The 17,758-nt window shown below is 34.2% G+C and overlaps 2 protein-coding genes across 2 annotated transcripts; one reads left to right on the top strand and one right to left on the bottom strand.

Moving 5' to 3' along the window:
* Nucleotides 1–1,662: 1,662 nt before the first annotated feature.
* On the top strand, nt 1,663–2,573 carry LOC133322292 (enoyl-CoA delta isomerase 1, mitochondrial). The gene is made up of 3 exons (XM_061531303.1): nt 1,663–1,845; nt 1,909–2,055; nt 2,109–2,573. Exons 1-3 carry the CDS (start codon nt 1,675–1,677, stop codon nt 2,571–2,573), a joined length of 783 nt encoding a protein of 260 aa, XP_061387287.1. The 5' UTR covers nt 1,663–1,674.
* Nucleotides 2,574–2,665: 92 nt separating this feature from the next.
* On the bottom strand, nt 2,666–8,790 carry LOC133322282 (dynein regulatory complex subunit 3). Its single transcript, XM_061531294.1, has 6 exons — nt 8,574–8,790; nt 8,227–8,510; nt 6,514–6,692; nt 5,747–6,323; nt 5,140–5,474; nt 2,666–2,789 (listed from the first exon to the last, which is right to left on the bottom strand). Exons 1-6 carry the CDS (start codon nt 8,788–8,790, stop codon nt 2,666–2,668), a joined length of 1,716 nt encoding a protein of 571 aa, XP_061387278.1.
* Between the last annotated feature and the right edge of the window lie 8,968 nt (nt 8,791–17,758).

Here is a 17,758-nt window from a genome sequence, read left to right as displayed (position 1 = left end):
GTTCAAAAATTTTTTCCGCCCCAAAATTTCCCATAAAAAGTGCCCAAAATCAACAATTTATGCCCATGGTACAATTATAAAAGGTAACAGCAAGTCCCAGCTGATTTGATTCCAACGTAATACTAGTGTCAATATGAATTTGACAAATTATGTTTTTAAAAATCACCCAACAGGAAAATTGGGAACGCATACAATTTGTAATTGTTCTGTATTAAATGTGCTCCCGTATTCAATTTACTCAATCTGCCTGCTGGGAAAGTTTGAGGAAGCAAATCTTTCTTCAAGGAACAACTCGCTATTCCCTGCATTTGTATATGTGTTACACATATATATGGCAATGGCTCAGTTGGAAGAAAGATGTGGAAGCGATAGAAATATAAATTTGATAGATTTTCATTCATGTTTTTCAATTTTTATTTTGAGGATTCGAAAATATTTCATTTTCAAAATAAAAATAATTAGATGATAATTTGTTTGTTTGTTTACATTTTTCTGTCAAATGAGTTGACACTAGTAGAACTTGCAACAACAAATTTCCATGTGGTTGTTGTATCGTTTTTTTGTACAACAACACTTGCTGCTACCTTCTATTATTATACCATGTTTATGCCCTAATTCAGACAATTCTGGATGGCTGTATAGGGCGTATAGATTTGATCCAAACTTTACAAATCCTATGTTTTTTCCAAACATAAATAAAATCCACTCATTTTGGTACCTCCTCCACAACAATTTTGGTGAACATACATTTTTAAGCTTTGTAAAACATGCTATTTTAAACAAGCTTGTATAATATTGGAATATGGTCCACTACGGTCCACACTTCTTTACATATTTTGAAAACTGAAGTGGGCGGAATATGTTTTTATCCAAACTTAGTCCATCGTAATACTGTCCAAACTTAGTCCCACACAAACTGTCAAAATTTAATAAAAAAATCCACCTCTATTAAAAATTATCCACCTCGAGAGTGATTCCGTAGACCTCCCCAAACCATAGAATGAGTGTATATCTCTTCGGAAACACAAACTGGCATTTTTTACTGGTTTACCCAAAATAGAACAAGTGATCGGGGCAGAATAGTCTGATGGGCCATGTGGTTCCCTACACAAATAACACAGGATTAAAATTTTCAGTGTGCCTCAAATAATAATGACAATGTATAATAAAGGCTTGCTTATTCGTTTATTTTATACAAATCCGAGTATATACATCATAATTTGTAGTATATATCTTTGATATAGTGTCACCTTCCAGGTTCTTCGTTTTGCGGAGAATTTTTCATACAAAAGTCTTGGACAATTGGACCCGCCAAATATTGACCGATATTCATGAGAACACCTATGCTTAATTCCAAAGCAGATTGTGATCTCTCTCTCTAGAAAGAAAAAAAATCGATATGATAGAAAAAAATGACCAAAATTCACCCAAGTAATAAATTTTAATTTTTTTATGCCCGCTTTCGGCAACTCTGGTTGTTGCCTATTTTTTGATTGCCGAAACTTTCCTATTGTATAACACTTCCTAGTGTATAACACTTCACTTCAACATATTATTATTCTCCTTTAGCTGGTCAAAGTCCATTGGAATTGCATTTTGTAAAAGATGATGCTGACAACTGTAAGGAATTCACTAACGCGATGTGCCTTAACAAGGAGCAATTTTTACCGGTGCATGTCTACCGGCAAATTAACCACTGTGGATGTTAATGATAAAAGTGGTGTTGCTGTTTTGACCATGAACCGTCCGCCCGTAAATGGTTTGAATCTGGAACTGCTGCGGGACATTCATAATGCCATAGATGAAATAGAGAGTAACAAATGCCGCGGCTTAATTTTGACATCAGTAATGTGTTTGTTCATAACGTATCGTAGACAATTAACGATTTGTTTTGTAAATATTTTGTAGGCTTCCAACTCAGTGTTTTCTGCCGGCTTAGATATTATGGAAATGTACAAACCCAATCAAGAGAGGCTTAAGGAATTTTGGATTTCATTGCAGAATACATGGCTCGCCTTGTATGGATCTAGTGTTCCAACAGCAGCGGCAATAAATGTAGGGAGTGATTTCGAATTTGTAGTAAAAAATACATACCTGTTTTATTGTAGGGTCACTCACCTGCCGGCGGTTGTCTTCTTGCAAGCAGTTGTGAATATCGCGTAATGCTGCCCAATTTTACGATTGGTTTGAATGAGACCAAATTGGGCATTGTTGCGCCCAAATGGTTTATGGCAACTTTTTGTAACGTCCTACCACGACATGTAGCAGAAATGGCCCTTACACAAGGTAAAATGTTTAGCAGTGATGAAGCTCTTAAAGTCGGTTTAGTTGATGAACTGGCACAAACAAAGGAAGAGGCCTTAGAAAAATGTGAAAAATTCTTTGCCACGTTTGCCAAAACAAATCCCTTCGCGCGGGCTATGACCAAACAGCAATTTAGGTCGAAGGACCTACAACAATTGGAAGACGAAAGATCACAAGACCTCGAGGCATTTTTGTTTTTTGTTAATCAACCCAGTGTCCAAAAGGGATTGGGCATTTACTTAGAGGGTTTAAAAGCTAAATCAAAGTAATTAGAGACGGTCGGAAAATTTGTTGAGTTTTTTTATTTGTGTTGCATTTAGAATGTATGTATATTCGAAATAAATATAAGAAGAATTTACAATTAATTTTCAATGTTTTGAATCTCATCTCGAACTTCTTGCTGAAGATTTTGTAAATTTTCGGTTACAAGGTCCAAAAATGTGTTGATTTCCAAAATTTTTGCTCGATTCCTTTCCAGCTCATCTCTGAAAATATATTTATAACTTAATATAATATTGTGCAGTATTCGAAGTGCAAAAAATGTTCTAGTCTATATTTTCCGAGTATTTTAATTATGCAAATGCAGTTCGTGGAATTTCATTTGAAAACTATTCTTCAGGCGGATATAGGGTAAGTGCACAAATAGTCGGTACTTTAAGGATTTTCGCATTTTAAACGTTTCACCACCTTGAGAGCATTTTTTTCACTATATTGTGTTTAGGTACATATTTTTCCGAATTTTGTTTACTCCCCGATGAAATAAAAATTTATTTAATTTGTATTAAAGTATATTAAATTTATATTTAGGTAAAATAGTGCCTTTGTGCCAATAGTCGGCAGTTTTTTCCAATTCCCGGCATCTCATGTTCCAATAGTCGGCATGTGGTATTTTAGTTAAACAAAAGTTATCTACATTTTCTGCTATTTTCATCAATAAATTTTTATTATCAGATGATTAGATCAGCGTTGTATTAAAAAAATTATATAAAATAATATATATTAAAATATTACAATTATAAAACATAGTGCCGACTTCAGGAACCTTTTATCCAATTTTCGGCATGGTTAAATAAGGCATTTCAGAGGTTAAAACAATTAAGATTGAAACTAAGTCTTCCATTATGTAAAACCACTTAAAACTGATTTTTTATAAATTAATCGCCAAAATGATCGAAAAGGTGCTTATTATTCACCCATATGGCGACTATAGGAAAACCTTACAAATTTGTGGTCCTAAGGGTGGCATCGATAAAAATATCATAATTTTAAATTCTAAAGTATTCCCCTCTATGTTCTTTACAATTACGAAGAAAATTCTTGTAAAAAATATATAATTTTAATATAGTTGCAAGCCTTTTGAAATCGACATGCCCACAATTTTTTTCTTAAGAAACATAAATTATCAATGTGGTTGGCAAACCTCATTGACAAAATGCCAAATTTTAACTAACTAAATGTACTTAGCTCGATGAAATTTTACACAGAGATAGGTTGCAGTGTTATTGAAGATTATTTAAGATATTTTTCATATTTAGTTATAGGATTTTTTGTTATTTGAAGTTATATAAAACAGATGCCGATTATTGGTACATGCCGGAATTAGGTGCGTTTACCCGCTTGTATCAACAAATATCCCGACATTATTGAAATATATTGGTTTATTACTGTAAGCCAATTCTGTAACTTTTAACAACTATCGATACTGTTTAATTTTTTTGTTATTGCAAAAAAAAAAAAAAACAACGAACAAAAAATAAAATTGTTGGAAAATAAAGTTTTTAAATAGTTACAGAATAGACCTACTGCTTTATGTAGCAGTTGGAAGAAAACTAATAAGAAATGACGTATTAAAGTGTCATCTAAGGCTCAAACTCAATCAACGGCAGAAATTCTGGCTTTGTAATATTGCTGGCTTAATTAAAATATTCTCCGAACTTTCAAGGCCCATATCTTAGTAGATGTCTTGTTTATGAACGAGTCTGGCATAAATTGGAAAGTTCTAATACAAGATATACGATATGATATAAATTATTTGTTCCATTGTTGTGTTATGTTAATGCGTGGCCAAATTTTACATAAAAAATTAACTGTGGTAAAAATTTTTTGATCATCCCTCGATTTGTTTGAAGTATTCTTGAAATTTTTTAATTCAGAACACTTAGATATACTGCACTTAAGAGATTTAGTATAAAAATAGAAAATTATTGCATGTAATTTTTCCATAAATAACGGTTTTTATAAAAAACATCGACTTTGAAGTGACCATATAAATAAAACATTGTGCCATTTTTTACTTTACTCATTTTTATTTAAAAAAAAAAACACCTTAAATTTCTTAAATAAAGTAAACTAAGCACCGATTAAATCATGTACAGATAAAAAAATCTAAAATCTGTAAAATCTATCAAAAATTTGTACCGTACATCTAACATTCAGAAAATAGTCCTTATTATCGAAAAATTGGTCCGAATGTACCAGGAATTGCTAGAATGAGTAGAAAATAAAATAAAAACTCAAAAGGAACGATTCGATGTTGAAAACCTTTATTGAATAATATATTGGCATTTATTATATCAAATTGATTGTTCGAGTAGTACAGAATATATTTGATCAAAAATTATATCAGTCACAGCATAATGAACATACACGCCTTTGTTGACCAGTAACAGTTTCTGGCGCACAACAGCATTTTGATCATTTGGCGAGTAGATACTATTCCGACAAATATAAACAACATTACTCGTACACATATATATATATATATATATATATAGTACGGTGTAATGAGGCTTGTGTTTCGTCTAAATCCAATATATAATAAAAACTATTACTTACCTATTCAACTTACTAATCATGTTGTCAATGAATTGTTTGCTTCTTTGAATTAGACGATCTTCCCGCTCATCAATTTTTTGGGTGTGCACATCTTTCATTCCAGCGACTAAATTACCAATCGCTTCCCTATCTTCGATACATATTCTAAGTGGCTCTGGAATACTATCAATATCATGCATTGCCAATTTTGTTGATATAAAGCGTGATACAATTTCATTTAAATTTTCGGAAAAATGCACTGCAACATCTCGCAATTGACCAAAATAAGTTTGCGCTTGCTCTACGAATTTTGCTATCGTTTCTTGCATTTTTCGTTGAAAATGTATGGTAGTTTCCTGAAAATGTTGTGTTTAAAAATTAAAAACTATAATAAACAAAAGGAAATGTTTTAAAATAAAAAATAAGCAATGTTGTTAAAAAGTTAAGTAATATGACCAGTGATGAGCTCTTAATTTTTTGCTTGGAGTGTGAATTAACATATATGAATCCTTTGTTTATGCATCCAATTAGTGTTATATCGTATTTGATATATTAAACGTAAGTAATATTATATTTTTTGTTAAATAATAACAAAATAAATTATGTAAATTTTAATCTATAAACTTACTTCAGTAGCCTCGTGCAGGTGTAATTCTTGACTCATCAGTTGTTGCCACACACTGTTGACGGCGTCGTCGAATTGCATGGTTAAGCGGTCCAATCTATCTTTCTGCATGATAACCTCCTCACTTTCGTCATCATCGCCACGCGCCTGTCGTGCTTCAATGTATTTATGGCATGAAATTGCATCTTCAAATAAATTGTCTTTATACAGTAAAAATTCTTCAAGTATTTTATGGCCCGTTTGTTGGACTTCGAGATGGCCTTGTTTGATACTTGACTGAAATTGTTCTAATTCCCGTTGTCGCTCCTCATACTTTTCTAATCCAAGCTTGTAGATTTGCTGAGTTAACTCAAACATATCGTTGTCATATTCTTCTGCCAAATCTATAGCAGCTTCGCCGGCCATCATTAAGATTCGTCCGTCTTCATCGCCATTCCATAACGATTGGTATAATTGGTGCCCGTTTAAATGTTCGACGAAGCTCAGTGATAATCGCTTGGCATCTTCTTCTTCTTTTAGTTTTTGTGAACGGGCTTGCAATTCCATTTCTTCATTGGTTTCTATTTCACGGAGTTCGCGACTACAAATTGTACCAAATATTAAATCCATTTGTACAATTTCATATATTATTGACACTCGATTATCAACGTTTTACGTCCACGTTTAAAGATTATTACAGTTTTAATATTACCCCTTTACAATATATTATGAAATGATTGTAAAGGGGTAGCGGATAATTGGGGTGTAACTATTATATCATCTTTACTTACTAAAAACGTTCCCTTGCACTTTCTCTTTGCTCCTCCTTAATGATCATATATTCATAATACTTAAGATTTGGTAGTACAGCAGCTACATAGTCGCTCAAAGAGAAGTCTGATTCTTGGGAAACGGGATTACCTTCCAGATTTAGAACCTTTAAATTAGGTAAGAAGCGAAAGCGTTCTATCTAAAATGAAACAAGCAATTATGGCCCAAATAAGGGGTTCAAGAACGTGTTTTGGTTTATATCTCAAATTCCTATTTTTTGTCCTCAAAAATTCTCTCAACCTTAAGTCTATACCAAGAAAAATCCCATTCGAGGTTCCATAACATGTAACAAATAGATAGAAAATCTAGTCATATTTTCCCTAAGGTTAAATATATTATTTGTATAAGATTTAGAAACTTTGTATAGTTCGCATATAACGGTATCTCCTAATAGGTTAAAACTTTCTCACAGGTAGGCTCAATAACTTCCCCTAATATAACATTATCGTCCGATTTGTATTATTTTGAAGGACCTATCAACAATTGGATGACATTTGAAGCATTTAAATACTTTTTAAAAGACCGGTTCACAGGTATTTTCCATTTATAGTATAAACCAATATAGAAATCTGTAAGGAAAGTTCAAAAGTCGGACGGGGCCGACTATATGATACCCTTAATATCTACAATATCCTGTAAATAGAACAGACATAGAATCTTTGGAGGACCATTGAGATGGAATCGATCGAAATTAAGTGTGCTATCTAGATAGATATTTGAACCAATTGAAAAAAAAACCAATTGGGAGTTATATATAAACACATGGACCTATATAAACACATGGACCAAATCGAGCAAACATAGGCCCTTCGAGAAAAAAATATATATAAGACCTATATCGAAATCTGAACCGATTTCAACAAACCTTATCACACATCATTTTTCCCTCAATTGCATTCGCTATGCAAAATTTTGCTCAATCGGACAAATAATAGGAGTTTGGTGTATCATTCACATAAAATCGGACGAAACTATATATGGGAGCTATATCTAAATCTGAACCGATTTTTACAAAACTGTGCAGACATCCGTCTGGACCTAATTGGGAGTTTGGTGTATCATTCAGAAAAAATCGGACGAAACTATATATGGGAGCTATATCTAAATATGAACCGTTCTTCTCAAAAAAAAAAAAAAAAAAAAAAACAGCCCTTTAGAAATTAAAACTGCTTTACATGCTCACTGCTTATGGGATTAACATTGTGAACTGCAAAATGCCATACCTCTTTTTGAATAAGCCATTTATAAAAATGTACGGATCCTAACGAAGTCCATCTGTATGCTTGTTGCAATCTGGATAGACCACATAATATTTATGATAGATCTTAGGATGATTGATTAAAAAAATGAATTAGATCGATCCACATTTTTGAAAAGGTATCATATATCATAATATTTCGTTTCGTTTTGAAGATGTGTATTCCTCGATGATACAATGTTACCCTGTCCATTAGCTTTCACCTCATGACTTTCAGTAAAGCCAAGTGATTTTTACAGTTGTTTCACTTATGCGAACTATATTGGGCGCTTAACCTAAAAATGTAATGGTGTAGGAGATCTATTTTATTTTACAGTTAAGCGATTTACAGTAAATCGGAGTCGACTATAGGCCACTGTTGTATAAAAACCCCCGGCAAACAATTTACAATGTAGTTCAATGATTATCTACTTACCCCATCCGTTGAACGAATTAGGTTATTACCAATACTAAGTATAACCAATTTTTCTAGGTTATCCAGATTTTCTATTCTTACTATCTGATTGCTGAACAGAGACAATACTTCGAGATTAACCAGCTTGTCCAAATTTTCGATGCGCTCAATATAGTTGAAACTCAAGTCGAGTTCCTTTAAATTCACAAGCATGTCCAAATGTTCAATTGTTTCGATTTTATTACAATTTAAAGCTAATTTTGTCAGGTTGGGCAGCATCCATAAATGATCAATGCGAAGTATATCTGGAAAAAGAATGATACATTCTACAATATACTTCTATATATACTTTTACCATATTCCGTTACTTTTAAAATCCAATCGTAATGATGTTATGCGATCGTATACAACGGGCTCAATACGATGTAGTCTTAGTTCTTCGCCTTTATGACCCTCCTCCAAGTAGGCAGCTTCTATCATTTCCTTACTTATAATTCCAGGTTCTATTTCGGGATATACAACTACTTCCAATGGGTTGTGACTTGGGTCATGTTTTTTGTCGTTGGCATTGTCATTTTGATTCATTCTGTAATATAAAGAAAAGATCAATATGTAGGTTTTATTTATTTTTTATTTATGTTCAGTATGTCGAGGACGATGACCCTGAATATTGAATAATTCCTCGTATTTCCACATAAAATACAATGTAAAAGTTGCCCACGTTCGAAAAAAAAAAAAAATGCTGAAAAGCGATCATTAATTATACCTAAAAATAATTATCTACACGTTTGTACGGATGCTTGACGATGTTTAGGTTGAAATGTAAAGGACGTAGTAATTCCGATCTAAAATTGAAAAACTTATAACAACATATTTCTTCTTTTCTAATGACATTTGCAAAAAAAAAAAAAAACAAAATTAACGACTATCGAATACTTGTTATGTGTTTTTGAACCGGTGAAAGGTTTCCATGGATACTGTGGACAACATTCACCCCAAATTAGTTGGACATTGTGACGTTCGCTAACGGCTGCTTAGTTTAACGAATGTGTCTCTTCTATTTACCATAAAACCGGTTAAACGAGCAGGTGCATTCTTATACCCTTTAAGATTCGATAATTTGTATTAAATATTTGAGCCAGTCGGCGGAAGGGCGGACGCAAGGGTTTCGCTGATGGTCCGGCAAGTGGCACGCACGAACTCTACACAGCTTTATAGAGTTTGTTCGTTTGTTTGGAGTATTCTTTCCGTCTGTGTGGTGTTTCACGCTTAAATGACGGTGTATGTCTGCGTTAATGGTGTGCGTGTGTGTGTGAGTTTCAAAGAAATTTTGTTCTAATGGCTAGATCCGTTGAAAAAGTCTTGGCAACGTTTTTGCTGGTACTAGTAACAGTTGCCGTTGTTGTGGTATCGGTGTTTTACGTTCTTCTCCTCGAGGAAAATTGTTTTCAAGAACGAATTCATCATCATAAATTGAAAAATGTACAAATTCGAAATAAAATACATTTTTAATAAAAGCCATTGTTTAACAAAAAATATATAGATAAAAAATATTGTATTTATATTAAACGTGCACATATTTTACATACACAATTGAAATAGAACAAGCAAACGATTACAAATTCAATCAATAATTTCACCAATTATAATCCCGACGAAAAAAAATCTACAATACACACAAACATACGTATATAACGAGTGAAAAGTACAAATAAGTATTCCAAGTGGTTGTTAGTTCGGTGTGTGGCTAACCTCCTTTCAAGTGTAAGTGAAATGGTGTCGTCTTTGTCATATATTTAATTACTGTTATTTACGAATGGTGTTTTTATTTTATTTCCAAAATCAGAAACAAGGGCAGCATTAATAAGTCGAAATATAATTTGTTTTATTCCGATTAATTTTGATTTTGTATTAAATTGAAAAGATATGGCTTACCGAAATATTTGTTTCCGACACCAAGTTTCATTGGACCAAATCCGTTTTAGACAATTTGGGGCCGATTTACAAATGTCCGTCTGTTCACCCGTCACGATAACTTTCGAAGAGAGTTACTAAACCTTCCAAACATAAATCAGGATCGAAGTTTGGGAATATCGGTGTATTTCTTCTGGTATGTCCCCTACGAAAATATAGCTGAAAATTAATTTTAAGACATGAATTCAAACCGATTTGAATCAAACTTTGCAAAACCTAATATTTTTACGAATCTTGTATGCTGTTTGATGATTGAGCTTATCGGTTCCTTGCTTCTTCCTTCCTTGTAGTATCCGATAAAAATTGTATCAAATCGGAATATAAGACCCATCGGCTTTACTCTTCAGGTACCTCCCCCACAAAATGTTAAAAAAGTGGCAAATTTGTAAATCTATCCGAGTTGTCCGAGTTGATTTAAACTTTGCATATAGTACACAATTTATGAAACCTACATTAAATCCGAAGATCGGCCTATGGGACAACTTCTTGTGACATCTTTCCACAGATATTCAACTTTGTATTTATACCCTAGACAACTTTGTTGTCAGGGTGTTATAGCTTTTTGTGGCCCCAAGAATTTTTACATTAAATCCGAAGATCGGCCTATGGGACAACTTCTTGTGACATCTTCCCACAGATATTCAACTTTGTATTTATACCCTAGACAACTTTGTTGTCAGGGTGTTATAGCTTTTTGTGGCCCCAAGAATTTGTAGCACAGTATACCGATCCTCATATCTTGACTAACCGAGTCGATCTAGACGTGTGTGTCCATCCGCCTGTCCATTATAATTTGTAAACTCGATACAGTAATGGATAATCGTTACGAAATCTTGCATGTAGGTCGGCCTGTGACCAAAGAAGGCCTCTTTTTGGTAATGATCGGTTAATATTTAGGACATAAAGTGGCTCAAAAACTTTATTTTTGTCTGTTTTTCTGGCCGCTCCAGAGTCTATAATTATGACACGAACACCACGATATTTTACACGAGAAAAGGAATCAAGAGCATACATAACTATTTTGATGAAAATGACCTACCGATTTAGTTAGTTAGTTTTGGTTAGTTTACATATTGTCGGAATCGGATTCGATTTAGATATATTTACCTCCTTTTGAATGTTGTTGAAATCTTTTCCGTTTTGTATATATCTCCCAAATTGAGCAATTTTGTGTAAATCGGTTGAGATGTAAACATAGCTGCCCTATATTTTCATGCAAATTGTTCACCAAATACCCAAGACATGTGCGATTGACATGAAATTTTACATATCGCGATGATGAGTATCGGCTCATATTTAAATAAAGATTCTATAGTATAGTATCGTTGGGTTTAATGTAAATGACGAACAAAAAACTTTCCGTGTGTTAAATTTTATTTAAATTTATAAATATTGCACTCATATATATATATATATATATATATACTAGCGGGCCCGGCAAACGTTGTCTTGCCTAGCAATTTTGTTGGTGTATAATGTTCGGCATTTAAGATTTGTTTTTTTTAACCTTATGGTGTAGGTTAAAAAAAAATGTACAGTGTACAGCTCAGAGCACGCATAAAGTAACTTTAAAGTAGTAAATATCTACAACTTTATGTTTATGAGCGAGTCTTGCTGCCATTTTTGAAAAAAATTAAATTCAATAAATTTAAATGCACATATAAGTTTGACTTTAGGATTTCATTCATTACCCTTCCCAATATATTAATATTGGCCCATGTTTCGGGATTCCGCCCATGGTAGCCCTCAATATTAGGTATTTTGAAGATCTTAAACACAATCTTTAACAGAATTCTTCTAATTTAATATAAGCAATACTTATTGAGCAGAAAATATCGCTACTTGAAATTATCAATATTGGTCCAAGTATCTGTATCTGGCTGTAATTTTATATTTTGGATGATCATCGAGTAGAAAATGTTCGAAGCAAAATTTGCCCAAGCTTTCAAGAAGCCTCCTTCGGGGATTTAGGCACGTTTTCAACCTAATCAGCTGTAGTTGGTTGTTTTATTTGGTAGCAGGAATCCTACTAAAAATTATTAATATTGGTCCATCTTTGTGGGGTTGCACATAACAGTACCTACAATATTCAGTATTTTGGGAGTTTGGTCACTTATTTCAACCAAATAGGCTGTAATTTTATATTTTAGATGATCATTGAATACAAAATCTCCTTACAAAAAATTATAAATATTTGCCCAAGTTTCCGGGTACGAAAAACGAATATATCTTCATTCCCATTGTAGTAGCTGTAATATGTCTTTGCGGTATATTGGGGATTAAGACACATTTTTGCGAAAAATTCTCTATTTATGTCCAAGTTTTGATAAGTTTCTAATTGAGCTTACTGATACACATTTTTGGTATCGGATATATGCGAGGTGTTCTGTTTATAAGTTCAAAGATATTAACAAACGATTAGACATATAACCACAATATAATTATAAAATTTAATTATAAAATTTTCAATTCTTGTTTGTATTCTCACACAAAAAAAAATTTAATACAATGTCAATAGAATTGAAAAAATTAAATATTTTGAAAAATTTCAATAATTGGCAAATGTAGGATTAAAGGAATGATACGCTAGTAATTTTCGCCGAAAATATTTCAAAATAACAACTACGATGTGGTGCTACCAAAATACCTTGATACTTAATTCGTGGAAATGCAAATACGCTTCATAATATTTTTTTTGCAAATTTTTCGTGGTTTTCGATTTTTTCTCACCTTTTAAACCTTCCCCGAAGCTCCACGAACATTTCAAGACTAAGATAAGAAATATCCAATCAGCCGTTCTCGAGTTTTAGCGAGACTAACAAACATCAATTCATTTTTCAAGGCAATGACAATCCAATTAATTGTAGAAAATTAACATACATACATATGTATGTATGTACATATTTTGAGAATTTTCCATAATTGACAATTTCTTAAAGATATACGCTGCTCATTTTCGCCCAAAAAGAACTTCGAAGAGATGAAACCATGTGGAAATACTAATATATTTTAAAATATATTTTGCAACATTTTCGCGGATTTTTCTCAAAATGTTCTTTCACTAAAATCTTTCCACTTCAATTACTGACTGCTAACAGAAACTTTAAGTCAAATCGGTCCAGCCGTTTCTTTAAAATAATAACCTTCCCACTATAATTACCGACAACTTCAAGAAATTTTGAGTCAAATCGGTCCAGCCGTTCTCAATTGATGCGTTAGTATACATTTTTCTTGCTCCATTTTTATATATATAGATATAAGATATATATGCGGGTACAATAGATGACGACCGGTATACTAAAATATAGTTCTAGGACCTATATTTCGTGACGTTATAAACTTTTGGGACCACACAAACTTGTAATACCTTTACAAAATAGTTGTGTAGGGTATAAATATTAACAAATGTTTTAAAACAAAATTCATTATAGAACCATGGATAATGACCTTCATTGGTTTTATTTATGAATAGTTGAACTGTTTCATATTTGAAGGGCACGACATTAGCCAGCATTGTTAATTATGTGATACATTTTTGGGCCATTGTACCATTCGGTAATGTATGTATGTACGTTTACACAGAAGGCTAAACTACACATACATATGCCAAGTGTGGTGAAGCAACAATTACAGTTATGGACAAATGTATGGAATTGTAGAGAAATATTCTAAAAATTCAATTTTCCTATTAGTGGCTATATATTTGAAAAGCCGACACATATATTAAGTATCTATAAATCAAAATAACTTTGTAAATATAAGAAACTTTCTTGCAATAAAACGGAAATTACTTTAGGACTTTTTACCGGGTTAACCTACTTTATGAGGATTTATTTGACATATATACAATGGAATTGACAATTGAAACCCGGTACAATGTAAACGTATTATAAGTTTAAAATAATAAAACGGTAATTATTTTGTCAACAGTTCTGTATTTTACGTTTGTTCCCTAGGAGTCCTAGGCAAAAAGTCATTTTTTCAATTTTGGAAAATAAAATCTTTTTTGATGGCATTAAAAAGAAAACATGCCAAATTTTATGAATCTGTAAGATTTTTTGCGTAAACTAAACTTTGAAAATAAAATTAAAGAAATAAAAAATTAAGGCGTATTTTAAAACGTTTAAGGGGACCCCCCCATTCTGGGGGTCAAAATTTTTGTTGATATAATTCGAATCAACTCTGATTAAAGAATGTCTCTACAAAATTTCAAGTGGGTCAAAATGTGGGTCAAAATGGGGGTCAAAATGGGGGTCAAAATTTTTGTTGATATAATTCGAATCAACACTGATTAAAGAATGTCTCTACAAAATTTCAAGTGAAAATCTCAAGAACTCTTGAAGATATAGCCGATTTATTGTGTCAGCATCAAGTGACGGCTGAAGGGCTTCTCAAACTTTAAACGCGTTTTTCTCTAAACATTTTTTTGCGAATGGCGGGCACGATAACTCAAAAACTAATAATCCAATCGGTTCCAAATTTTGCAACGTTTCTCTGGGAGTGTATAGCTCTCGCATGAACTAGGATAAAGCCTTATTTTTTAACTTGGTTTTTGGTAAAAAATCAAAGGTCCACCATTTTGTTGATTTTAGAGTGAAGTCAATAATCCTAGTTCATACGAGAGCCAGACATGTACTCTTTCTAACACCGTTGGAATTTTCGGATTCCGATGTTCCAGTGAGGAGTTATCATGCCCGCCATCAAAAATAAGAACTTTTCTTTAATTACAAAAAAAAAAAAACACAAAACAATAACAAACGTTTTTTGTTAATTATTTTTCTTCTCTTTTAAATCTTCAGTTATATATGTGCAAAGTTACACGCCTTAACAAGCATTGGTATTGATTTACCAGCCCATTGAAAATCTTGAAAAATTAAAACCAAAAAGGGGGGGGGGGGGTTCCCTTAAAACCGCTAAATTCAAAGCATAAACATAAAAATTAAACATGGAGAGTATTAACGGTGGTGTATGCTGTTTATTTAATATATAATATTTGTTAATACATTTATGTAGCGATTCAAAATTTACATAGTTGACTATAATAAAAGAAATGGGTTTATTTTTTACACATAAGTCATTTTATATAGACTTTTACTAAAATGTTTATATTTGTCTGATCTTTTGACAACTGAAATATATTAATGAAAGCCTTCTGGGTGGCGTAGGGGATGATAGATACCAAGCAACGGCTTTGATTGGCTTTAACATGGCGAAGCCCAGGCTTATCTTGGTCCCTCTTTCATCTCAATTGTGGACACTGACCTCCCCGCGGTGCCACCTGGGGAGCTATTCTCATCACCCGATGAAATAGTGAGCTAATATGTGCCGCGAGTTCACCCATAAGAACTATAAAAAAATGGGTTGAGTCGGAAATCCAAACCTACTATGAAAAAGCAAAGAAAAAGAAAACCAAACCCCCTAATGTTGACGACCCCCGCAAACGTATAAAGGACCACGATCTGCGAATCTGCACTTGGAATGTGCGCACGTTGTACAGAACAGGGGCAGTGTTCGCTTTGGCGGATATACTTAAGAAGTACAAAGCCGATATTATTGCCTTACAGGAAATGCGATGGAAAGGGACAGGCGTAAGTAAATCAGACGATTACGCCCTGTATTATAGCTGCCATGAAACGAGACATGAATTTGGCTGCGGATTTATGGTTAACAGGAGAATAAAAGACCTTGTCTCCAGATTCACTCCAGTAGATGAGCGAATTGCTATAATCCGTATAAAAGCGAAGTTCTTTTACATCAGTCTAATTTGCGCCCATGCTCCGACCGAAGATAAAGATGAACAGACCAAAGATATATTTTATGAGCGCCTAGAAACAGCATATGACCGTTGCCCTGGCCATGACATTAAAATTCTGCTAGGAGATTTTAATGCAAAAATCGGAAGGGAAAATATCTTTGGCCCCACCGTCGGAAAATTCAGCCTTCATGAAGAAACTTCCGACAACGGCATGAGGTTGATTGACTTCGCGGCAGCAAAAAAAATGGTAGTTAGCAGCACCAGATTCAAGCATCTCGATATACACAAGGCCACCTGGATTTCTCCTGATCAAGTAACGAGAAATCAAATTGATCATGTTGTGATAGACGGAAGGCATGCATCCAGTGTGTTAGACGTCCGATCGATCTGAGGAGCGAATATCGATTCGGACCATTACCTTGTGGCAGCCAAGGTACGCACCCGTCTAAATGTTGCAGCAAAGGTGCGATCTAATACAACACGGAAACTCGACGTCGAAAAGCTGCAAACACAACAGGTAGCCGAGGCCTACTCCGCTCAACTTACCCATCTGCTTGAAGAAAGCACTTCTTGTCCCGATAAAAGTATAGAAACACAATGGCAAAGAATTGCCCACTCCCTACAAACTGCAGCAAAAAGAACAATTGGGTACCAAAAACCACCACCAAGAAACCCATGGTACGATCAGGAGTGTCGTAATGCTACTGATGTGAAAAACGCAGCGTATAGGGCAACCCTGCAGACAGTAGCAACACGTAACGTGATGGAGAATTATCGGGAGAAAATGAGAGAGGAGAAACGTGTTTTCAGAAAAAAGAAGAAAGAACAAGAAAAACGTGAGCGTGAGCAAATCGAGATGTACAGGAGTCAGAATGAAGTCCGGAAATTTTACCAACGAGTAAAACACCAAACCGAAGGCTTTGGTGCAGGCACATCCTCCTGTAGAGATGAAGAAGGAAACCTGGTGACAGATACAGACAGCGTGTTGAGGATCTGGAAGGAGCATTTCGAAAAGCTACTAGTATCAAATAGTGGCGATGAAGAAGATACCCCAGAACCAATAGGAGATGATGGTATAGAGTGTATACCACCTAGCCAAGATGAGGTCATAAAAGCAATTAATCGGCTCAAGAACAACAAAGCAGCAGGAGCCGATGGGTTACCAGCCGAACTATTCAAGACTGGTGGCCAGATGCTGGTCAGGAGCATGCACCAGCTGATTAACACAATTTGGCTAGATGAATGCATGCCCAATGATTGGAACCTCAGCATCCTGTGTCCCGTGCACAAAAAAGGAGACAAGACGATATGTGCCAACTATAGAGGAATAAGTCTCCTTCCCATCGCATATAAAGTGCTATCCAGTGTGCTGTGTGAACGATTGAAGCCAATGGTCAATGACATCATCGGACCATACCAATGCGGCTTCAGACCTGGCAAATCGACCATTGACCAGATTTTCACTCTGCGCCAAATCCTGGAAAAGACCCACGAAAAACACATCGACACATATCACCTATTTGTCGACTATAAAGCCGCATTCGACAGCCCTATCCGTTCAGAGGTGTTTAAAGCCATGTCTGCGTTCGGCATTCCTGCAAAATTAATACGGCTATGCAGGATAACTTTAAGTGGCACAAGGTCAGCCGTTAAAGTAGGAAAGGACCTATCGGAGCCCTTCAATACCGAACGAGGATTCAGACAAGGTGACAGTTTGTCGTGTGATCTTTTTAACATCCTACTGGAAAAGGTCATACGAGACGCAAAGGTGAACAGAAATGGCACTCTGTACACCAAACAACACCAGTTACTCGCCTACGCCGA

The sequence above is a fragment of the Musca vetustissima genome, unplaced genomic scaffold (genome assembly GCF_032173495.1).
Source record: "Musca vetustissima isolate MV318-11 ecotype Yass unplaced genomic scaffold, APGP_CSIRO_Mvet_v1 utg865, whole genome shotgun sequence".
Taxonomy (NCBI): Eukaryota; Metazoa; Arthropoda; class Insecta; order Diptera; family Muscidae; genus Musca; species Musca vetustissima.
The sequence above is the reverse complement of the archived record's forward strand: the minus strand, read 5'-3'. Positions and strand labels throughout refer to the sequence as shown.

Coding starts and splice junctions, on each gene's coding strand:
- LOC133322282 (XM_061531294.1), bottom strand. CDS start 8,790: ATGAATCAAAATGACAATGCCAACGACAAAAAACATGACCCAAGTCAC. Junction 6,693..8,226: donor TAATTCGTTCAACGGATGGG/GTAAGTAGATAA, acceptor GTTTCATTTTAG/ATAGAACGCTTTCGCTTCTT. Junction 2,790..5,139: donor ATGATTAGTAAGTTGAATAG/GTAAGTAATAGT, acceptor ATATATTTTCAG/AGATGAGCTGGAAAGGAATC.
- LOC133322292 (XM_061531303.1), top strand. CDS start 1,675: ATGTCTACCGGCAAATTAACCACTGTGGATGTTAATGATAAAAGTGGT. Junction 1,846..1,908: donor GCGGCTTAATTTTGACATCA/GTAATGTGTTTG, acceptor AATATTTTGTAG/GCTTCCAACTCAGTGTTTTC. Junction 2,056..2,108: donor CAACAGCAGCGGCAATAAAT/GTAGGGAGTGAT, acceptor GTTTTATTGTAG/GGTCACTCACCTGCCGGCGG.